The sequence below is a fragment of the Enhydra lutris genome, unplaced genomic scaffold (assembly GCF_002288905.1).
Source record: "Enhydra lutris kenyoni isolate GAN:26980312 unplaced genomic scaffold, ASM228890v2 scaffoldscaffold22, whole genome shotgun sequence".
Classification (NCBI taxonomy): Eukaryota; Metazoa; Chordata; class Mammalia; order Carnivora; family Mustelidae; genus Enhydra; species Enhydra lutris.
In genome coordinates this window covers 15,717,260-15,741,830 of record NW_019154106.1, presented here as the reverse complement: position 1 = coordinate 15,741,830, position 24,571 = coordinate 15,717,260, and the positions used below count along the sequence as shown (strand labels likewise).

At 39.3% G+C, this 24,571-nt stretch overlaps 1 protein-coding gene and 1 pseudogene across 1 annotated transcript; both read left to right on the top strand.

Moving 5' to 3' along the window:
- Positions 1-8,642: 8,642 nt before the first annotated feature.
- LOC111149854 lies at positions 8,643-9,554 on the top strand (annotated as a pseudogene).
- Positions 9,555-18,713: 9,159 nt separating this feature from the next.
- Positions 18,714-19,643, top strand: LOC111149710 (olfactory receptor 4X2-like). The gene has a single exon (XM_022506939.1). It carries the CDS (start codon positions 18,714-18,716, stop codon positions 19,641-19,643), a length of 930 nt encoding a protein of 309 aa, XP_022362647.1.
- Positions 19,644-24,571: the final 4,928 nt, after the last annotated feature.

Sequence of the window (24,571 nt, the reverse complement as noted above, 5' to 3'; positions counted from 1 at the left end):
ATGTGTCTGATAGCCATTTGTATGTCTTCATTGGAGAAGTGTCTGTTCATATCTTCTGCCCATTTATTGATATGATTGTCTGTTTTGTTTGTGTTGAGTTTGAGGAGTTCTTTATAGATCCTGGATATCAACCTTTTGTCTGTACTGTCATTTGCAAATTGTAGATTACATTGTTATCACCACTATCATTATTAAAGGAGAGGGTGAGGCACTGGAGACTGTCAGTGAGTCGTACATGAATTCATGAATGTGAGAATTGGAAGATACAATGGAGATAATTGAGCTCTGCTCTGTCTTTTTATATAGAAGCAGAGCCAGGGAGAGTGAGAAGTGGAGAGGTGAATGACGTGCTTAAGTTAGTAGGTAATCATTTATGACTGGAGCCAGTGCCCAGCTGTCCTGGTCCCTGTCCAGTCCTTGCTTTCCTCTCTCTTCATTCTCCTTTCCATTCTCAGAAGTTCATTGTGGGAAAAAAATTCCTTTCATGTCTTTCCTTCAACTTTCTTCTCTTACTACCTCATAACTGGGTGTCAAAACTTTATGGAAATCTCACTAAACTAATTGAAGCAGATTTGGAAACTTTCTTAAGTTATACTTTAATTGAGAGTTACACCCAAGAGAAAAAAAATTCCATGGGGAAGTTGTTCCCTTGATTGTAGTGTGTGGCTTAATTTATTTTAAATAATAAAAGGATCTGAGTATTTACTCAGAACTCTTGGACTCTCAGTGGGTGGGTACATTTTCTACATCTAAACCAGGATCTTAAAGTCTTTGAATTGGCTAACTTCCTGTGACATTTGTTTATTTTTTGGATATTATAAATCCAAATATCCACCCAGATCCAGGTCCTCTGAATTTTCATCTTTTGTGATTCATCTTAGATGCCATCTATTTGTTTCTTAGAAGCCCCCAGGAACATGGTGTTTCGTTTTTGTGGACAAGGTCTGATCCTTGAATCACAGTAGTGACAACCACCCAGTGCCTTCAGAAGGTAGCTGAGTGTTGTTGAAAGAACACAGATTTCTGAGTTAGTAGCCTGGCAAAGACCTAGTGTATGGCTTTGGGAAACAATGAACCTCTCTCAGCCTCTGTTATCTCATCTGTAAATAGAGGAAGTTAGAGTAAAAGGTCTCTGAATATTTTCAGCACCACCGTCAGAGGGGCTTAGCTTAGTGTGACCTGGACTTTGCTCATTGGGCCTGTCAGTGAAAAATCAGCTGGGTGGGGAACATTAGCCAGAGCACCTTACTTGTCCAGGGACCAGGATTCCCAGAGAGGAATCCAGTGCTCCATACCATCCTAGTTTCTTCAACCAGATCATCACCTTGAAAATGATCTATTCCAACAGAGTGACTACTTTCATGCTGAATTGGAGGCACCTGAGAATATTTGAGATCCATCTGACCCAATTTCTTGTTCCAAGGCAGAATGAAGCCACACCAGGTTTTCTGACTTCAAGGTGGGTGACGTGGCTGGAAACGAGGTGCAAAGTCTCTAAGCAGCCACTGGATATTGGGCAAGTCAGTTCCTCTCTTTAAGCCACAAGAGTTCACTTGTAAATGAGGCGGTTTGCTTTGAATATGTATTTTTTGAGGGTAATGAATTCCATTTACTTATTTATTTTTATTGTGGAGAGATTATATAAAACACAAAATTTGGTAATTAAAAAAAAAAAAGATTATTTATTTATTTATTTGACAGACAGAGATCTCAAGTTGGGGGAGAGGCAGGCAGAGAGAGAGGGGAGGAAGCAGGCTCCCACCAAGCAGAGAGCCCGACGTGGGGCTCGATCCCAGGACTCTGGGATCATGACCTGAGCCGAAGGCAGAGGCTTTAACCCACTGAGAAACCCAGGTGCCCCCAAATTTGGTAGTTTCAAACTCCTTTACAATTTTAGGATTCTGTGAGGTACCGTTTGGGAATGATGAAGTGGGAGTGTGTGATTAGGTCATCTGAGATCAGCCACATTGGTACATCAAGCTCTCTCTTACATTTACCTCTGGGTGTTGTCTGCATTCTGTCATTCTCCTCTTTTCCAGAGTCCAGCGGGTCACCTGATGTGCAGTTTGCATGTTCATGTGCTGATTTAGGCTTTGACATGCTCATCACATTTTCTTTCCATGCCCCTTGGTGAGGCAGCATTGTGGGGGAGAGAGGAGGTATTTCTTTTTTCTTTTTTTTATGTTTGTTTGTCTGTAGTCTACTTAATTTTATTATGTTTTTATTATGTCGTGTTAGTCACCATACTGTACTTCATAGTTTTTGATGTAGTGTTCCATGATTCATTATTTGCATTTAACACACAGTGCTCATTGCAATACATATGAGAGGAGGTATTTCTTTTTTTTTTTTTTAAAGATTTTTTATTTATTTATTTGACAGAGAGAGATATCGCAAGTAGGCAGAGAGGCAGGCAGAGAGAGAGGGGAGGAAGCAGGCTCCCTGCGGAGCAGAGCCCGATGCGGGGCTCGATCCCAGGACCCTGGGACCATGACCTGAGCTGAAGGCAGAGGCTTTAACTCACTGAGCCACCCAGGTGCCCCCGAGAGGAGGTATTTCTTACCAGCTCTGTGGGAGAGATGGTGGGAACGGCTGGTGGTAGATAGCAGAGAGAGGAATAAATGCAGAAAAGACAGAAATGATAGGAAAGGAACATGTGGTTTTCATAGAGGAAGGCTATCAGTTACTCCTCTTAGGGTTGAAGGCTGGAAAAACTGGATCCTCCTCTAAGATTCCTTTCTTATCTCTGAGTGACCTCTCATATTGGTCCTAGGATATTTTGCTTAATTTCTCTAGTGGATCATGAAAGGATCAAGTTCATGCTCTTATAACAAATATTTCTCATCAGACTCACAGGTACAGAGAATGATCTTGTGGTTTTCAGAGGGGAGGGTATTGAGGAACTGAGTGAAAATAGGTTAAGGAGATAAAAAGATAAAAATTTCCAGTTAAAAAATAAATACAAATGGCTATCAGACACATGAAAAAATGTTCATCATCACTAGCCATCAGGGAGATTCAAATTAAAACCACAGTGAGATATCACCTTACATCAGTTAGAATGGCCAAAATTAGCAAGACAGGAAACAATGTGTGTTGGAGGGGATGTGGAGAAAGGGAACCCTCTTACACTGTTGGTGGGAATGCAAGTTGGTGCAGCCACTTTGGAGAACAGTGTGGAGATTCCTCAAGAAATTAAAAATAGAGCTTCCTTATGACCTTGCCATTGCACTACTGGGTATTTACCCCAAAGATACAGATGTAGTGAAAAGAAGGGCCATCTGTACCCCATTGTTTATAGCAGCAATGGCCACGGTCGCCAAACTGTGGAAAGAACCAAGATGCCCTTCAACGGACAAAAGGATAAGGAAGATGTGGTCCATATACACTCTGGAGTATTATGCCTCCATCAGAAAGGATGAATACCCGACTTTTGTAGCAACATGGATGGGACTGGAAGAGATTATGCTGAGTGAAATAAGTCAAGCAGAGAGAGTCAAGTATCATATGGTTTCACTTATTTGTGGAGCATAACAAATAACATGGAGGACATGGGGAGATGGAGAGGAGAAGGGAGTTGGGGGAAATTGGAAGGGGAGGTGAACCATGAGAGACTGTGGACTCTGAAAAACAATCTGAGGGTTTTGAAGGGGCAGGGGGTGGGAGGTTGGGGGAGCCAGGTGGTGGGTATTATGGAGGGCACGTATGGCATGGAGCACTGGGTGTAGTGCATAAACAATGAATTCTGTTACGTGAAAAGAAATTAAAGAAAATAAATAAAATATGGGGATACAATATATAGCACAGGGAATATAGTTAATAGTGTATGTATGGTGACAGATGGTAGCTAAATTTATCATGGTGATGCCTTTATAATATGCACAAATGATAAATCACTCTGTTATACACTTGAAACTAATATTGTATGTCAACTATGCCTCAATAAGGAAGAAATTTGTCAACAAATAAAATAAATAAATAAATAAATAAGTAAATAAAATAAATAAAAATTGGACTTCTAGCAGAAGGACATATTTAATTTTAACTATCATTTATCTGTTATGTACTTAGAGAGCGTATTGGGCAGTGGTCAAAAAGCACAGGATCTGAGGTTGTTCAGGTTGAAATCCTGACTCCGCTACTGTGTGACTTAAGGACAGTTAATTCACTTAATAACTGCTCTTCTTTTTCCTCATATATCAAAAGGTGACAATAATAAAGCCCACATCACAGGTTTGTTCTGAGAACTGAATGAATTAATGTATATGGAGTTCTTATAAAGTGCATGGCACTTGGTACTATTGAAATATTAGCCATGATTATCAACCAAAACTAATAATACAAATTTAAGAAATATAGTAAGTGATAAGTTTGAATACTGTATTTCTTAGTAGAAGATATAGTTATAGGACAACAATTATAAAGAATCTATGGACTCTGAAAAACAATCTGAGGGTTTTGAAGGGGCGGGGGACAGGAGGTTGGGGAACAAGGTGGTAGGTATTGGAGAGGGCACGGATTGCATGGAGCATTGGGTGTGGTGCAAAAACAATGAATACTGTTATGCTGAAAATAAATTTAAAAAAATAAAAAAAAAAGAATCTATTAATTGGGCACACCTGGGTGGCTCAGTGGGTTAAGCCTCTGCCTTTGGCTCAGGTCATGATCCCAGGGTCCTGGGATGGAGCCCTGCATCGGGCTCTCTGCTCAGCAGGGAGCCTGCTTCCCCCTCTCTCTCTCTGCCTGCCTTTCTACTTGTGATCTCTCTCTCTCTCTCTGTGTCAAAGAAATAAAATCTTAAAATAAAAAGAATCTGTTAATGCTAAAAAAGAAGTATTACAGATTACTAGAAGAACACAGAGCAAGGGATACATTATTCTTATTATAGTAAGGTTGTTCCTGCAATTAGAAAGAAGGAATACTAAACACACAGAAGGGAGAAAGGACGTCTTTGGTTTGGAAGTAGCTATAAACAGTCATTTGGGAATGACAATAAGGGTGCAAAGGTAGGCAATGGCCAGTTCAAGAAGGACCTAGTATCCATGCCAAGAATATTGGAATTTATGCTATGGGTAATGGGGAGGTGTTGGTAGATTTTAGGGTAGAGGTATGATTTGATAGGCATTGAAGGAGAACCACCAACTTATTTTCCAATGCTTAGGGAAGAGAAGATTCAGATGGGTGGAGTATTAAAGGCAAGCTTCACTGAACATGCAAGACTGGCACTGGGTTGGAAAGTGGGTAGTTTTGGAAGGACAGGGAGAGAGCATTTCTGGCTAAGTGAGGGTTTGTGGTAGGAAAGAACAGGTTGGGCTGTGGGATGGAGAGAGGACGTGAACAGAGGTGAGTCAAAGCTTGGCGGGTAAGAGTGTGATTGCTGAGGTGGCTCAGTCTGTGAAAATCTTTAAACATGAGTCTGAGGAGTCAGGACCCACCTCCCCACTCCCTGGCTATTCCCAGGCAGGGAAGGATCCAAGGAAAGAAGGGTCTAGGGCACAATTTTCTGGCTGCAGTACATGGGATGGTTGGGCAGGAGCATCTGGAGATGAAGAGACATTGGAAATTTAGACATCTGCTGATGGTACGTGAGAAGGGGTGGTGGAAGAAAGAGAAGGGGCACACGGGGGCAGGTCATTTAATGAGAAATTCATGAGGTGTGGTGATAACTGATGTGGATGTGATGGGGAGGCATGGATCAAAGGTGATATCAGAGCTACAACCTTGGCAGCCTCAATGGTAGGATGTCATCAGAATGTCTTCCAAGTCACACTTGCCTCTAGGTCTCCTTTTCCCCACATAGCTTAGTGTCATTAGCTGCAACCCTAATCTCTCTCCAGATGCTTTCCTTGGGCTCATGAGTGAGGATGCGATGAAAAGTGATTCTTGAGGAGTCTCACAATCTTTCTTCTAACCATTCATTCATCTCATGTTCCAGGTGCTGAGATGGTGTTAGATATTCCCAATGATTCTGGGTGCTTGGTACCCATAGCACTACTCCTATTGGCAAGAGCCCAGCACTGGTGAATTTAGCACTACTGATTTTGCCTAGCATGGGTATCAGTGTAATTTCTTTGCTTTACCTCCATTCCTGGAAACTAGCTCTTGGATGGGCAGTTTCTTTTTGCTTTGGTAGATGGCTGATCTCCCCCCACCCTACAGATGACCTTTAGAATAATTATATGAATTACAAGGAAAAATTCTGTTGGATTTGATTGAAGTTGCATAAATTTGTAGATAAATTTAGGGAGAGTCAATAAATTTATCTACAAATTTATGCAACTTCAATTGGAGAGTCAAAATCTTTATGTGAACTTTTATTGCTTAAACATGAGTTTAAAAAAATTGCTTTTGGTGGGTATGTTTTTTCTTTTATACATGAATTTTTTTGTGTTCCCATAGCAGTTTTATGTATAGTTCTCTGCATAACAAAAATATGGCAATTTTATGCATAGTTCTCTGCATAACTATATGACAATTGTAAAGGGAAATTTTTTCAGTTGTGTTTTCTAACTAGTAATTGTATTTTGAGCTTTCTTACTATTGCTATGGTTTTCAGGTTTTTTTTTTGATTTTTTTGATTTTTTTTAATTTTTAAAAATTTTTTTAAATTAAAAAAAATTTTTTAAATTTATTTTCAGTGTAACAGTATTCATTGTTTTTGGTTTCACTTATTTTTGGAGCATAACAAATAGTATGGTTTTCAGTTTTTAAATTTTTTTCCCCCTAGGTTCATATCTTAGGAGGTTTTGATTTCAAGAAACAGAAACCCATCAAACTAGTTTAAGCAAAGAGGAGAATTTATTTGAGGAATAAGGGGCAGTCTCTAGTATCCAAGTATAGAAAGGACTGAATCAGTGATTGAAAGTTAAGCATCAAGGATATTCTCTTCATCTCTGAAATGCCATGGTCTTATTTTCTACTGTTTTCTTGCTCTGAATACTAGTTTCTCAAAGTTTTCAGGTCAGTGACTTTATTTAATCTTGAACATTTTTTCTTTAATAAAAATTATACTTATTTACTATTTACAAATTGACTTTCTGATAAACATAATGAAATGATTACTACAGTTAAGCTAATTAACATATTTATCTCCTCATATAGTTACTTTTTTTTTTTTTTTTTTTTAATTTGGATGAGAACTCCTGTATCTGCTCTCAGGACATTTCATGCTTCAGTCTGTGCCCTCACCTGATGATGTCTGACATATACTGTTTTCTTTCCATCTGTTTATACCACCTTTTTTTTCTCCTTTTTTTAAAATTTAAAGATTTTATTTATTTAGAGAGAGAGAACATGAGCGGAGTGGAGGGGCAGAGGAGAGAGAGAAGCAGACTCCCCGCTGAGCAAGGAGCCTGATGTGGGGCTTCATCCTAGGACCCAGGGATCATGCCTGAGCTAAAGGCAGACACTTAACTGACTGAGGCACCCATGTGCTCCCCTCCCCAAGTTTTTAAAATAGATTTTATTTATTTAAGAGAGAGAAGGAGAGAGAGAGAGAGAAGGAGAGAGAGAGACATTCATTTTGTCTGTTGATTCAGTTCCTTGCTGCTCAGGTACATTTTTACTTTTTCAAAAGAGCATTTCTTGAAAATTTCAGAGATAAAGGAAAATGCAATGAGGATAGATTTTGTAGCAGAGAATCAAGATGTTCATATTATTTCTTTCTTATTTCTCATGGCTCATACGTGGTAGAAAAAATTTCTGAAGACGACACTTTAATCTAGAGAATACTGTTTTGCATCATAGGACATTGTTAGCATGAGTGTGTGTTGTGTTCTGTGCATCTTCTGTATAGTCTGAAGTGTGTGTAGATGTAGAAGAGTAATGATCTGTTCCTGGGGATAACTCTTGTTACAGTATACTTGGCTGCTGACTACCACCCTGGAACCAGAGCAGGCAGGCTGTCTGGCCATACCAATGCTCTCAGAGGACAAGCTCCGAGTTCGGGATCTCCAGTAGTTTGGTTAGTGGGGCAAGAGATGGGAAAGTAGTAAATGATGGAGACAAACTAATAAGTTGAATTCTCTCCAGAGGATATGAGCACTTGTCATTCAGACATGGTCATTGATGCTGAAGTCTGCTGAAAGAATCTGACCTGGGTTGAAGACTGGTATAAATAAGTGAAGAAAACCATACTCAGGACCTTTTGGAAAGGGAAGAATTATCAGTGGGGAGATGTTTCCTGAGGCAGAGACGAAGGAAACAAGGAAGTTAGGAGTACATGTGTGTCATGACGATTCCCCAATAGAAGAGAATTGCAGTGAAGAAGGTAAAAGTGTAGGTTAGAAACCAGAATGGGTCCTCAAATTCATATCATCTGGTGAATTAGAAAGAATCTTGGCTGAAGTCAAAAAGCTTGGTTCTGAGGGCCAGATTTCACCAGATGTGTGATCCTGGTGCATAGCCATCTCCCTGAGCCTTACTTTTCTAATATACAAACTCGTTAGATTGCTAATATTTAATCCTGAATGAGTTTCAGGATTAGCATACATATGGGCCAAATGAATGAATTGGTGATTAGTATATTGTAAAGTGGGTTACAGTGTGTAATGTGTTATAAATGAGGAGAATCGGTTATAATCAATGTTTGTTTTATTGCAGGTCTCACATGATCTTGTGTCCAGAACACCTAATTGGATTCTATGGCGAATACAAATAACGTGACTGAGTTAATTATCCTTGGTGTCTTCCAGGATCCAGAGATGCAGAGAGTATGTTTTGTGGTGTTTCTTCTTGTGTACCTGGCCACAGTGGTGGGCAATGGTCTCATTGTCCTGACAGTCAATGTCAGTAAGAGTCTGCATTCCCCCATGTACTTCTTCCTTAGCTACCTGTCCCTGGTGGAGATCACTTACTCCTCTACTGTTGTCCCTAAATTCATCACAGACCTACTTGCCAAGATTAAAACCATTTCCCTGAAGGGCTGTGTGGCTCAGATATTCTTCTTCCACTTCTTTGGGGTCACTGAGATCTTCCTGCTCACGGTAATGGCGTATGACCGCTATGTGGCCATCTGCAAACCCCTTCACTATACAACCATCATGAATTGATCTATGTGTCGCCTTCTGGTGGCTGGCTCCTGGCTCGGTGGCTTTTTTCACTCCATGGTTCAGATTATTATCACTCTCCAATTATCTTTCTGTGGTCCCAAGGTGATTGACCACTACTTCTGTGACCTCCATCCCTTATTCAAACTTGCCTGCACTGATACTTCTGTGGAGGGGGTTATTGTATTGGCCAACAGTGGATTATTTTCTATCTTCTCCTTCCTCCTCCTGGTGTCCTCCTATATTGTCATCCTGTTCAACTTGAGGAATCATTCTGCAGAGGGGAGGCACAAAGCTCTCTCCACCTGTGCCTCTCACATCATGGTGGTCGTCTTGTTCTTTGGACCTGCCATCTTCCTCTACATGCGACCTCCCTCCACCTTCACTGAGGACAAACTAGTGGCTGTGTTCTACACGGTTGTCACCCCCATGCTGAACCCCATCATCTACACACTCAGAAACGCAGAGGTGAAAAATGCAATGAGGAAGCTGTGGGGGAAAAAGTGAACTCAGGGATGGAATAAATATGAAAACACAAAAAATTGTCATGTATAGGGTGGCCAAATATGCATTCTGATTTTAGTCAACTCTGAGGAAATGAGGAAAAATTAACCTATTCATATTTTTCTGTTGTATTTAGATGAGCCCTCATATTCCATTGTACTAATCATAACTGCACTAATTCATTGATGTCTGTATTTTGGAGAACGTTTTGGAGAAGATCACCTAGACTGGAATTCCCACCTTATCATCTTCTACCTGTGCAACCTTGGGTTTATTCATTTTGCCTCTTGGTGTTAGCATGCCACAGTGTGTGGAAAGTCTGTGGCACTTGGAGACAGAAGTTTATGTTTTGCTTTGTCCTTGTCTTCTGATGTTGTGAGGTCTTGTGGGAGTCCCAGGAAAGCTTGAATACTTCATTTGGGACCCTACTTATTAACCTGATTCTAATGCCTGAAATTCCATAGTAGGAAATTTATTTCATAGGCATAGGATATTGTTAGAATGGAAATGTCTCGGGGCGACTGGATGGCTCAGTGGGTCAAGCTTCTGCCTTTGGCTCAGGTCATGATCTCAGGGTCCTGGGATCAAGCCCCGCACTGGGCTCTCTGCTCAGCAGGGAGCCTGCTTCCCCCTCTCTTGCCTGCCTCTCTGCCTACTTGTGACCTGTTTGTCAAATAAATAAATAAAATCTTTAAAAAAAAAGAATGGAAATGTCTCTTGGATGTGAAATACAATGAAGCTATTATTAACCATTAATCTGGACAATTTTAGAAGATCCTTTTCTTTTTAGCCAGTTGCTATCTGGGCACTGAGGTATTGCTTAAGCCAAAACTAGCTCATTGCCTGTTTCTGTATGTTTTGTATGGCCTACAAACCAACATGGTTTTTATACTTAAAAGAATCAAAATAAAAACAGATAATCATATCAAAAAATGGGCAGAAGACATGAACAGACACTTCTCTAATGAAGACATACAAATGGCTATCAGACACATGAAAAAATGTTCATCATCACTAGCCATCAGGGAGATTCAAATTAAAACCACAGTGAGATATCACCTTACACCAGTTAGAATGGCCAAAATTAGCAAGACAGGAAACAACGTGTGTTGGAGGGGATGTGGAGAAAGGGGAGCCCTCTTACACTGTTGGTGGGAATGCAAGTTGGTGCAGCCACTTTGGAGAACAGTGTGGAGATTCCTCAAGAAATTAAAAATAGAGCTTCCTTATGACCCTGCCATTGCACTACTGGGTATTTACCCCAAAGATACAGATGTAGTGAAAAGAAGGGCCATCTGTACCCCAATGTTTATAGCAGCAATGGTCACAGTTGCCAAACTGTGGAAAGAACCAAGATGCCCTTCAATGGACAAATGGGTAAGGAAGATGTGGTCCATATACACTCTGGAGTATTATGCCTCCATCAGAAAGGATGAATACCCAACTTTTGTAGCAACATGGACGGGACTGGAAGAGATTATGCTGAGTGAAATAAGTCAAGCAGAGAGAGAGTCAATTATCATAGGGTTTCACTTATTTGTGGAGCATAACAAATAGCATGGAGGACATGCGGAGATGGAGAGGAGAAGGGAGTTGAGGGAAATTGGAAGGGGAGGTGAACCATGAGAGACTATGGACTCTGAAAAACAATCTGAAGGGGCGGGGGATGGGAGGTTGGGGGAACCAGGTGGTGGGTATTGGAGAGGGCACAGATTGCATGGAGCACTGGGTGTGGTGCAAAAAACAATGAATACTGTTATGCTGAAAATTAAAAAAAAATATTAAGAGAGAAGACAGTAGTGACTTTTTTTCTTTGTTGTAACATTCTGTGTCTTCTACAATTGAACATATATAATAAGAAAGAAAAATCCATGTTTTTAAAAATAAATGCTGAAAATTAAAAAAAAAAGAATCAAAATAGAGATGAGCACTGGGTGTTATATGAAACTGAAAAATTATTGAACACTACATCTGAAACTAATGATATACTATAAGTTGGCTAATTGAATTTAAATAAAAAATCAAAGTAGAATAATATTTCTTGATATATCAAAGTTATATGAATGTTAAACTTTAGTGTCCATAAATAGGTATTGGACTACAATTGTACCACCTATTTTACTTTTTCTCCGTGGTAGCTTTTGTGGTATAGTGGCATGGTTGAGTACGGAGAGTGTATGGTCTGCAAAGCCAAAAATATTTACTAGTCACTGTTTTCCAAAACAGTTTGGCAACCCTGGCTTAAGTCATATAGCATTTATTCCTGACTCCACAGATAGTTTGGAGACCAGCATTTCTAGGGTTGCTTTGTTAATTCTGTGATGCCAAAGCACCTGGTCTGTGCATCTTCAGTTCTCTTGGCTGTCCCCTCATGGCTACAGGATGGCTACAACATGTCTAGGTATTATATGGTCACGTGAGGGGAAGGAGGGGCTCTCATTTTATTTGGAAAATATCTCCTAGAGACTTCTCAGAATGTTTTTTATTTTTTTCTTATTGACCGGAACAGATATTTTTCATATTTCTTACTGCATGTCTTTGTCTAGATGCAAAGGAGGCTGGGATGGATAGTGAACAGTGGTAAAGGGGAATGGGATTATGTTATCGGTTCAGATTAGGCACTGTGGTTCTCCTGGGCTGGGTGTATTTGTACGTAAACAAAGTCAGTGTTATTAGGAAGAAATATCTGCCATAGGGAGTATTGGTAGATGGGTATCTTGGAGGGTGGTGCACTTGGACACAATGGCAGGGATTTGAATTGGTGCCAGAGTGACTGAAATCTGGCTCAACCTCAGGCAAGTGAATGGTCATTCTCTGTGATCCAGTTTCCTTGGCATGGACACTTGGGCCAAGTTCCATCATGTCCCAGTTTTCCTGTAAGTGCATCTGTTTTCATTTCCTTCTAGAGAATGAGGGCCTAAAGCCCTGGCATGCGAGTGCCTGAGGGTTGTTAATAGGAACCACACCATTCTGTAGTTGGTCAAGGTGAGGAGTGGTCTTGTTTGCATATATATCCCTGCACCCAGAGTTCTGAGCCAATTTACTGCAAATAAAGTCACCAAGCAGCAATTTGCTAATTTTCAGTAAATTTGCTAATTTACTAATTAGCAATTTGCTAATTCCCCAGCCAGCAATTTGCTAACACTAAACATTTGATTTTTTTCAGAAACGTATTTCTACTAAGCCTTTATAAATTTCATTGCACTTATGTTTTACTGAAGCCTGCAATGAATAATAGGAATTTTTGGATATTTAAAATTTCAGCATTTTGGAAATAATAAATAACAAGCATTTTACGTATGTTGGTTTCTCTCTTTCAAATGAGTTTTCAGCCTAGTCAATGGACTTTGCCATATCTTTTCGTTTTTAGATTTACCTTCTTGAGCAATGGATTTAGGTATGGGGAACAGTTGAGGAACTGTGTCTGGGCATGTTTTCACATGTGTTAGCCAAGCCTTCCTGAATTATCCACTCCAGCGTTTGACTCCTTCTTGTGTCTATGCCCTGTTCCACGCAATTTAGAAATTCTTCCCACTATACCTGGAATATACTTCTCCATCCCTTGACCCTGACCTCAGACATCTGACTTGCTCTGGCTAATAGAATGTGTATGGATATGACAGTGTGCCAGTTAGAGCCTAAATTTAAGGAGCCTCAAGTGTCTCTTGCCTCTCGTGTCCTGTCAGTACCACAAGATGCTGGGGAGGAGCTGCTCCACAGCCTGGGCAACAGAATGACACACATGGAGCAGAACTCCACCTGACCCACTGAGTTGCAGCCAGCGACAGAGCTGCGCCAGCCAACCTGCAGACACACTACACTAATGTGAGAATAAATGCTCATTGTCACACACTACTGAGAATTTGTGGTTATTTGGTTCCAGCACAAACTCAGTAGAGGTGAATAGCAAATACACATGTCAAAGAAGAGCAGAAAAGTTGTGCTTACCCCACATTCTTTATTTTGTTGAGCATGGGCATTGACATGTCCTTCCCTGCTACCTTGAAGGTCTTACTCTTGATTAGAACTATCTGGAAATAGTGTCTGAAAATATTTCCGGTTTGGCATATCTCAGTTTCTCTTTTCTGTTTTATGGATTTGTAGATCTGGATTCATTGAAAGTTGATTTTCTGTGTGTTTTATAATTTAGATTTTCCAAGGCTTCTTATTTAATAGTAAAAGCAGTAGAATAGATCAGAAGTGGAAGCATATCATTGATAAATTAGTAGTTCAGTGAATTGGTCATTTGCCTAATACCTAAATCCTTGAGTTGGTTAATTCTCTGAATTTACTGTTGTAATTCAGTTACTGGCAAACTTCTAGTTGGTGAAAAGATTTTAGGAGGATTACTCTGCCTTAGTACTTAGTGTGATGAGTGACAGAGGATAGGTACTCAACAATTACTGAATGGATAAAAGATATCAAAGTGGTGTCAACATTATCTGTCTTTATCATTTGGAAAGGCTTGAGCTAGATGTGAGATAATTTGGAGCCAGAGAGGCTCTTTCTTGTAAATTTTAGTTGCAACATAGAAGTGATATTAATCTGTTAGTTGCAATGAAAATAGAACAGCTTTTCAAATGCATGATAATTCCCCAAAGCCATACTTAGGGTTATGAATAGAGGAAGTATTATATTTTATATTTGCATAACATCTTGTACATTTCACAGCCTTTCACACCCTTTCACATCAGTTACTTCACTGGAGTCTCACAGCAATTCTGATAGGTCCGTGAAATCTAAATCATTCCCAGTGGACATTTTTGGAGCTTGAAACATCATTTAGATTAGGATTTATCTGTAAGGAACAGAGTCTAAAACAAGCTAGAAGTCAAGAACTAGACAGTTCAGGATGGAAATGGTCTCTCTTGTTTCTTCATCCTTTATAGCTTTCATTGCCATCTTGTGGCCCAAGATGGTGCTGCAGAGGCAAGAAGAGTGGCAGTGTTCCTGGCATCAGGGAAAAGAAAGGGACAAAATAAATACACGTTCCCTTTCTTAAAGTTGCAAGGGAGGCTGGGTAATGTAATTTTTATTCCAGGTGGGTTTGTGCCCAGATAAAAATTCAGAGTTCCTGAAACTATAGAAGGAATGAAGGCGAAAACAAATGTTGGGAAACCTACCAGCAATCTCTTCTTCTGAATAAATCAGGCACAAGAGTTGAGCACAAACTTGGGTATTCTGACACCAGGATCAGAGGTTCCTTCCTTTGTGGTTCCCCATCCCAGCTGTTCTTTTTTTTAAATTGAGATCTAACTTATATTAGGTGAAATGCTCAGATCTTAAGTGTACAACCCAATAAGTTTTGACAAATTTAGTGTCTGGAAATATTTCCAGTTTGTCCCAACCAAGATGTAGAATATTTCTACCACCCCAGAAGCTTCCCAACCAAAAGGTAGAATATTTCCATCACCCCAGAAGCTTCTCTTGTGACGCCTCCCAGGCAATTTCCACTCCCCATATGCAACTACTGATCATAATTTTTATCATCATGGAAGTTTTGCCCCTTCAAAAACTCATAAAACAGAATCATAAAACATGTATGCTATTGTGCCTGACTTCTTTCACTCAACATAATATTTTTTAAGATTTGTTGTGTCATCTGGGTGTGGTGCATAAAGAATGAATTTTGGAACACTGAAAAAAAATAAAAAAAAAGATTCATTGCATTGTGGGTTACAATAGTTTGTTCTTTTTGTTTGGTGAATAGTATTCCATTGTATACATATACCACAACAGAAGAAAATGTATTCTCCTGTTGGTGGACATCTAGTTTGATTTCAGTTTTTTTTTTTTTGATTTCAGTTTTTGTTTGTTATGAATAAAAGCTATTATACACATTCGTTGACATTCCCATTTTTAAAAAAAGCATAAACCAAATGAACTATTTATTTATTTATTTATTTATTCTGCAAAATACCTTTTTGGAAGATCTATGTATAGATATATTCCTAATTCTGAATGAATCTGTGCATCATTTATAGTGGTGGGGTTTGATTAGAACTGGAGAAGGGAGGGAGTAACCCATAGCCAATGGGCTAATCTTTACCAGGTTAGGAAATAAAACCAACCTCTTATAACAAATGAAACAGGCGAACAGACAGTTTTATACCACAAACATTTTTTTTTCTATTTTAACTTTAAAATACCTTCAAGTTTATTGCTTATTACATTTAAAATAAATGGGATGGGGTCCATCAGTTTTTTTGCAATGTTTTGAGCAGCTCTATACCACAAACATTTTTAACAAATGTGTTTCCTATAACAAATAATCATAGACTCACATTAAAAAATTATCTCCCTTAGATTTTTAAACTGAATATTTCAATATAGAATATATTTTGACTGGCAGATTTTCACAGAACCTCAACCTCATAATGACCTTTAGAGAATAAATACATGTTTTACTTCAAGATTTGGAGCTTTCTTGTAATTGTGTTTTATTAGAGTCCTGTATAGAGTAAGTGTGAACTCTAGGTGAATTTATTCTTTTACATTTCTTATTGATTCTGAAGTTACCTACACGGATGTACAAGATTTTATTATCCAGGTCCTGCTTCCCATGGGGTTGTCTTCTGGATTAGGAAGGGGAAAGGTATGGCTGGCTCTCTGGGAGCAATCTTTTCTTACTTATCATGACGGTGTCCCCCCTGGTATTTCTCAAGCAGTGCAAACTCAAGGCTGAGCTGCCAGAATTCAGGAATACCTGGGAGGCAAGTCTACTTAACTCTTATTTTAAATCAGATGGAACTGAGACTCAGTGGCTTGGTCTCAGCGTTTCCAAGTCTGAGGCTACAGGGTGAGCAGATCCTCCATCTGGAAACTCCTGCAATATATGAGCTCTGGTTGTTTGCCAGGTCTTACTATTTTCCAATTGGCTAGCTGAGGAACTTGCAAGAGCTGTCTATTCTCTGGGGATTATTTAAATCTCTGCATTCAATGCACAAGAAAGTTGCCATCAAGTGCATGGCATTTTACAAAGTGCTCTCAAATAGTTCTGGTCTTTGCCTGAGACAAGCTAGACAAAGTACTAGGTACTGGGATTCAGGGATGGAGAAGCTATGCTCTTTGTTCTTGGGGAATCTTTGTTCTTTCAATATTTACTGACCACTTATAGTGTACCAAATACTGGGCTAAAAAAGCTAGGGAACGTCTATGCCCTCCATATCCACTGTTCATTCTATTTTTTTTAAAAGTAATTTCTACATCAACGTGAGGCTAGAACTCACAATCCCAAGATTGAAAGTTGCATGCTGTACTGACTGAGCCAGCCAGGTGCCTCTCCCTGCATTCACTGAATGTTCATTCTATCTACATTCATTCTATCTATCACTGAATGCTAATGTTGGCAGTGCTTCAGTTAGCACTGGAGATGGTGTATGAGCCAGCTATAATCCCTGTCTCTAGAAAATTTACAATTTATTGGGGGGGGGGTGTTGATGGCCACAAAGCAATTACAACTTAGTATAGAAAGTGCTGTGATTTGAAAATGTCCTGTGAAAAGAGGGCCACTGACTTTAAGGGTTTCTGGTTTCTGGGAAGAATTAAAGGCAGCACAGAGGAAGGGAACTTAAGTTCTGGGATGGGCTGGGGAATGGGGATCTACCTGTGAGGCAGGTAGTATCATCATGCTGCAGTTTGGACATTGAATCTGTGAGAGGTTAAAGGACTTTTAGATATCACATAGATACCACCCGAAGAAACCTGATGTCAACACAGGAATCTGGACTGCTAGCAGTGCTTTCTTCCTTGAATGGCCTCTTGGTAAAATTCCCCAGCTGAGCTGAGAGTTTGGTGCTGGACTCTACTGTCTTTGTCTCTGAAGACGTAAACTCTAATGGTGATTCCCTTCTGGTCATGATGATCCTTGATCAGCTGAGCCTGCCCCAGTTGCTATAGGAAGAAAGATTTGTGGCAGGAGTGGATGTCATGTCACTCTTAGTCCCAGAACCCAGGAACCTCACTGTAGGAGGGACTGTATTGATATATTGATACATACAGACCTCAGCCACCTTGGGTTAAGTCCAGCATGTCTGAGGACAGTGTGCAAATCAGCGCACAATATTGGTGATGCCACAAGGTGTTGGAAGGCTGGATGTGGAGAAGATTGTGTCAGAGAATATGTGTGCAGTCTGGCCAGAAGGTGTTTTGTGTTTCTCTTGCCACTGGGCGGCATATGATAGGAGGTATTAGTAAAGAGAAAGAATGGTGTATGGATGGAACTAGATCCTTGGAAAGGGATGAGGTCACCAAGTGACCAAGTAGAAGGAGGGAATTAGGAGAAGCAAAAATAAGAATGAATGCTGAGGGGCGCCTGGGTGGCTCAGTGGGTTAAGCCGCTGCCTTCGGCTCAGGTCATGATCTCGGGGTCCTGGGATCGAGTCCCGCATCGGGCTCACTGCTCAGCAGGGAGCCTGCTTCTCTCTCTCTCTCTCTGCCTGCCTCTCTGTCTACTTGTGATCTCTCTCTGTCAAATAAATAAATAAAATCTTTAAAAAAAAAAAAAAAGAATGAATGCTGAGAGTCAAGAGACATTTTTTCTGGTCTGAAGGGTAAGTGGAGTGGTTAGAATCATATTCTGCAAACCAAGGATGGCCAGGGAACAAAAGGAAGTGGGAGGGAGAGAAGCTGATGGCAAAAGACAGCTAAAAGCATTCAAAGGCCATACAGAGACCTCTAACATGGAGATAGCACCACTGTCCTTGCTGCCACCATCATCCAAGGAGGCATTCGTCTCCTAATAAGTGCCCCTTTTGCTGGTCTGCTCCCACTAGTCCAACTTCTACATACAAAGTGACTTTACTTCCCAGTTGACTAACATTCCTGATGAGTCTCCATGGTCTGCAGGATAAACCCCCAAGGGCAGGTAACCATCCCTCAGGAACTGGTAATAAACTCTGCCTCCAGTTTTATCTTTGCTCTTCTGCCGTTTACTTCAGCCACACTTGGGTGGATTTTCGTGGCTTTGTATACTCTTTTTACTTTTTGGAATGATCTTCCTTTCTTCTATACTTAAACTAATTTCTACTTATCTTTCAATATTCAGCTCACAAACTTTTCAGATTTGCAAGGGATTATTATGTAATTCATGCACTTGATGAAGCAGTCTTTTGTATCATTTCAGATCACCCCACCCTAATCATTGCCTCCTCTGGTGACTTCATGGCTAATACACACAATGTGACTGAATTCATTTTTCTGGGACTTTCTCCCAATCAGAAGGTGCAGAAACTTTTCTTCGTGCTATTTCTGCTTTTGTACTTAGCAGTTGTGCTGGGGAATTTCCTCATTGTGTTCACTGTCATGACCAGCAGACGTCTTGGTTCCCCTATGTACTTCTTCCTCAGCTACCTGTCCTTTGTGGAGATCTGCTACTCCTCAACTACAGCTCCCAAACTCATCAAGGATTTGCTGGCTGAAAGGAAAGCAATTTCTCTATGGGGCTGCATGACACAGCTTTTCTTTACGCACTTCTTTGGTGGCACTGAGATCTTCCTGCTCACTGTGATGGCCTATGACCGCTATGTGGCCATTTGTAGGCCCCTCAACTATACCACTATCATGAACCGGCAGGTATGTGCTGTCCTGGTGGGAATGGCATGGGCTGGGGGCTTTGTGCATTCCTTTGCCCAAATCCTTCTAATCTTCCACTTGCCCTTCTGTGGTCCCAATGTGATTGACCACTATTTCTGTGACCTCCTTCCCCTGCTCAAACTTGCCTGCTCTGACACCTTCCTAATTGGTCTGCTGATTGTTGCCAATGGAGGGACCTTGTCTGTGATCAGCTTTGTGATCATCTTAGCCTCCTATGTGGTCATTTTGCTCCATCTGAGGACTCGAAGCTCTGAGGAGGGGAGCAAGGCTCTCTCCACCTGTGGGTCACATATCACCGTGGTTACCTTATTCTTTGGGCCATGCATCTTCATCTATCTAAGGCCTTCTACCACCTTGTCTATAGACAAGACAGTGGCTGTATTCTACACAGTGATCACCCCACTCCTCAACCCTGTCATCTACTCCTTGAGAAATGCCGAAATGAAGAAGGCCATGAAGAAGCTGTGGATCCGGACAATGAAGCTAGATGAGAAATAGAGGCTGAGTCTCGGCATTAATCTGTGGGTGTGGAGTGGTGCTGAGTCCAAACTGAAGGGGCAGAATGAGATGAAGGAAAGTTCCCAGGGTTTTTATCTCTAGAGTAATTGTTGTTTCTAGAGTAATTTGAACAGTCTCATCTTCAGAAACTCTTCTAATCACTTTTAAGATAATTCCTCTTATGGATGTACTGTAACTTGATTAGGCATTTTATGTTAGATGTTTATGTTGTTTCTAATCTTTTTACTGCTATAAATAACACTATGGGAGTATTTTTTAAAAAGATTTATTTGGGAAAGAGTAAGGGTGAGGGGGAAGAGCGTAGAAAGGAGAGAGAGAGAGAGAATCCTGGAAGGAGATCCTGCTCTGAGCGTGGAGCCCAATGCAGGGCTTGATCACAGGACCCTGAGAACATGACCAGAGCCAAAATCAGGAGCCAGATGCTTAACGGACTGAGTCGCCCAGGAGCCCCACTGTGGAAGTATTCTTTTTTAAAAAATTTTATTTATTATTATTATTTTTATAAACATATAATGTATTTTTATCCCCAGGGGTACAGGTCTGTGAATCGCCAGGTTTACACACTTCACAGCACTCACCATAGCACATACCCTCCCCAATGTCCATAACCTCACCCCCCTCTCCTGACCCCCCTCCCCCCAGCAACCCTCAGTTTGTTTTGTGAGATTAAGAGTCACTTATGGTTTGTCTCCCTCCCTATCCCATCTTGTTTCATTTATTCTTCTCCTACCCCCCAAACCCCCAATGTTGCATCTCCACTTCCTCATATCAGGGAGATCATGTGATAGTTGTCTTTCTCCGACTGACTTATTTCGCTAAGCATAATACTCTCTAGTTCCATCCACGTTGTCGCAAATGGCAAGATTTCATTTCTTTTGATGGCTGCATAGTATTCCATTGTGTATATATACCATCTCTTCTTTATCCATTCATCTGTTGATGGACATCTAGGTTCTTCCCATAGTTTGGCTATTGTGGACATTGCTGCTATAAACATTCGGGTGCACGTGCCCCTTCAGATCACTACATTTGTATCTTTAGGGTAAATACCCAGTAGTGTGATTCCTGGGTCATAGGGTAGTTCTATTTTCAACTTTTTGAGGAACCTCCATGCTGTTTTCCAGAATGGCTGCACCAGCTTGCATTCCCACCAACAGTGTAGGAGGGTTCCCCTTTCTCTGCATCCTCGTCAGCATCTGTCATTTCCTGACTTGTTAATTTTAGCCATTCTGACTGGTGTGAGGTGGTATCTCATTATGGTTTTGATTTGTATTTTGTGGAAGTATTCTTGAACAGAATTCTGAAATTCTATTAGACTCACCTGCTATAGTAAATTTTCCATGCTAAGAGGTATAATGATTTTCATGTAGAGTGTTAAATTGATTCTATGAAAGATTGTAATAACCTTCCTTGTGAAAGTGCTCTTGACAAATTGAATGCTGTCATTAAACACTTTCTTGATGGGAAACAAGATTTTACATAGTTTTAAAGTATCCCTCCACAAGATACTTACTAATTGCAAAAGACAAAATATAACTCTACAGTAGAGAAAACTGGAAGAACGTCCTTTAAATAATTACTCAAGTAAACATCACTAGTATTGAGACTGGAGAGGCACATAATATAAATACTGTGGTTTTCTTACCCAAAATATATCATTTGAGTCTAACCATGACAAAGGCAAACCCCAATTGAAAAACATTCTGCAAAATTAATAGCCTGCATTCTTCAAAAGTATGAACAAGAGATTGAAGACTTAAAGATTCTGGATACAGATATAGATAATTAAATGAGACCTGTGATTCTTGATTGGATTCTGTACTAAATGAAGGTCATTAGGGAGCACAAGTTGTGAAGATGAGATGATGGACTTGTATCAGAGTTATTTCCTGATTCTAATAATTGTAGTGCATGTATGTCAGAGAATGTCCTTGGATTGGAAATGGGCATTATTATGTCATCAACTTTGAAACATCTCAGAAAAATTCTGTTTGCCTACCTATCTATTGAGAGAATGAATGATAAAGAAAATTTGGCAAAATATTAATATTTAGGGAATTTGGTTATGGGTATACAATAATTCTTTGTGTTATTGGAACTTCTTTTATGTTATGTAAATGTTATGTAAATTAGAAATTATTTTAAATTATAAAATTAAAATATTTTGCAAGTTAGATAGCTTATTGTTTAGTTTATTCTCTCTCTCTTTCTGTGTGTGTGTGTGTGTGTGTGTGTGTGTGTGTGTGTGTGTGTGTATAGGAATATTTTATATTTAGTTAGCTTGAGTCTTATTTATAAAGTTTGTGGTAATCACCAAATGGATACACCATCATTTATGAAAGTTGTCTACTAATAAGTATTTGGACTGTTTTCAAATAATGTTACAGTAACTAACCTTGATTTAAGTATGTGCAACAAAACTAGGATTTATTTCCAGAAATGAAACTGCTTGTTCAAATGTGGGTATTTATAAATGGATAGATAATATCAGATTGCCCTTCATAGCATGTGTACCCATTTGTACTCTAAACAATTTTGTCTTTCCCATGAAATATTTTGTTAAATTTGTTAATGTAATAGTTGAAAAAATGGTAGATCCAAAAATTTTAATTTACACTTCTCTTATTTCTGAGGTTGGGTGTATTTTTATATATTTAAAAGCCATGTATTTTCTGTAAACTGTTTCTATCACTTTCCTATATTTAGATTGTAGTCCTTTTTATTATGTTCCAAGGACAGGTTATATATAAAGATTTGCCCTTTCTGATATGAATTGTAGATCCCCTCCACATGTCATTTTTTTTTACTTTGTTTATTGTATGTGTGTTCTGATATACAAAAGTCTGCTTTTTGTGTAGTTAATTATCATTATATCCCTTTGTGGCTTCTGGAATAGCCAGGACTGCATTGTTTCTTATATGGGAGCTTTATAAATGATTTCATATTTTAAAGGCTAGTTCCTTCTTGTTCTTCTTTTTCAAAATTCTGCTGGATACTGTTTCTTCACATGAACTTTAGATTTAGTTTTACTTCTCTTCCTATTCTATATCCTCATGAGAACTTAAGATTGACATCATATTACATTCATAACAAGTCTTTAGAAGGAATCATAATCTTAATGATGTGAGTCTTCCCATCCAAAACCATGGTTTGTCTTCTGTTTGTGGATGTCTTCTTTTGTGTTCTCTAGTAGAGTTTTAAAGTTAAAAAAATATTTAAAACCGTGTTATTTTAATTTCTAGCTATCTGAGATATAATTGGTGTATAACACTGAATAAGTTTAAGGTATACAGTGTGATGATATAATACACACATATATTGCAAAATGATTGCTAGAATAAGATTAGCTTACACTTTTATCACCTCACATAATTGCCTTTTTAATGGAGAGAACATTTAAGGTGTATGTTCCTAGCAACTTTTAAGTATATAATAAAGAGCATTATTAACTGTAATCATCATGCTATACATGATTTTACCACAGCTTATTCATCTTATACTGAAGTTTGTACCCTTTGACTAACATTTCCCCATTTTCCCCAACCCTGGCCCCTGACAACCACCACTTTACTCTGTTTTTATGAGTTTGGCATTTTAGCTTCCTCATATAAGTGAGGTATACAGTATTTGTCTTTCTCTGATTTATTTCACTCAGCATCATACCCCCAAGTCCATCTGTGAAGTTGTAAAAGGCAATATTTCCTTCTTCTTCATGGCTAATAATTTAATATTTCATTGTATATATTTCATTTCAGCTTAAAGAACTCCTTTTAGAATTTCTTCTAAGCCCAGTTTAGTGGTGAGGAACTCTACCAGCATCTGTTTGAGAAGGTCTGTATTTTGTCTTCATTTTGAAGGACGAATTTGCTGGATAAAGTATTTTTGGTTGGCAGTTTTTTTCCTTTAGCACTTTGAATATGCCTTTCTACTCTCATTTGGTCTGGAAGGTCTCTGCTGAGAGAGCCAATGATAGCCTTGGAGGTCTCTTGTTTGTGAGAATTTTTTTCCTCTTACTGCTTTTAAAATTCTCTCTGTCTTTGCTTTTACTTTATTTTTTAAAAATTTTTTTATTAACATATAGTGTCTTTGCTTTTAAATAGTTGTATTATAACAGTCTTGGAGAAGATAATTTCATACTGAGTTTGAGGAGTTCTTTATAGCTCTGAAAAACAATCTGAGGGGTTTGAAGCAGTGGGGGGTAGGAGGTTGGGGGAACCAGGTGGTGGGTATTGGAGAGGGCACGGATTGCATGGAGCACTGGGTGTGGTGCAAAAACAAGGAATACTGTTATGCTGAAAAAAAAAATAAAATTATAAAAAAATTCTCTCTGTCTTTGCTTTTATTTTATTTTTTTAAAAATTTTTTATTAACATATAGTGTCTTTGCTTTTAAATAGTTGTATTATAACAGTCTTGGAGAAGATAATTTCGTACAGAGTTTGAGGAGTTCTTTATAGATCCTGGATATCAACCTTTTGTCTGTACTGTCATTTGCAAATATCTCCTCCCATTCCGTGGGTTGCCTCTTTGTTTTGTTGACTGTTTCCTTTGCTGTGTAGAAGCTTTTGATCTTGAGGAAGTCCCAAAAATTCATCTTCGCTTTTGTTTCCTTTGCCTTTGGAGACATATCTTGAAAGAAGTTGCTGTGGCTGATATCAAAGAGGTTACTGCCTATGTGCTCCTCTAGGATTCTGATGGATTCCTGTCTCACGTTGAGGTCTTTTATCCATTTTGAGTTTATCTTTGTGTACAGTGTAAGAGAATGGTCGAGTTTCATTCTACTACATATAGCTGTCCGGTTTTCCCAGCACCATTTATTGAAGAGACTGTCTTTTTTCCACTGTATATTTTTTCCTGTTTTGTCGAAGATTATTTGCCCATAGAGTTGAGGGTCCATATCTGGGCTCT

Coding starts and splice junctions, on each gene's coding strand:
- LOC111149710 (XM_022506939.1), top strand. CDS start 18,714: ATGGCTAATACACACAATGTGACTGAATTCATTTTTCTGGGACTTTCT.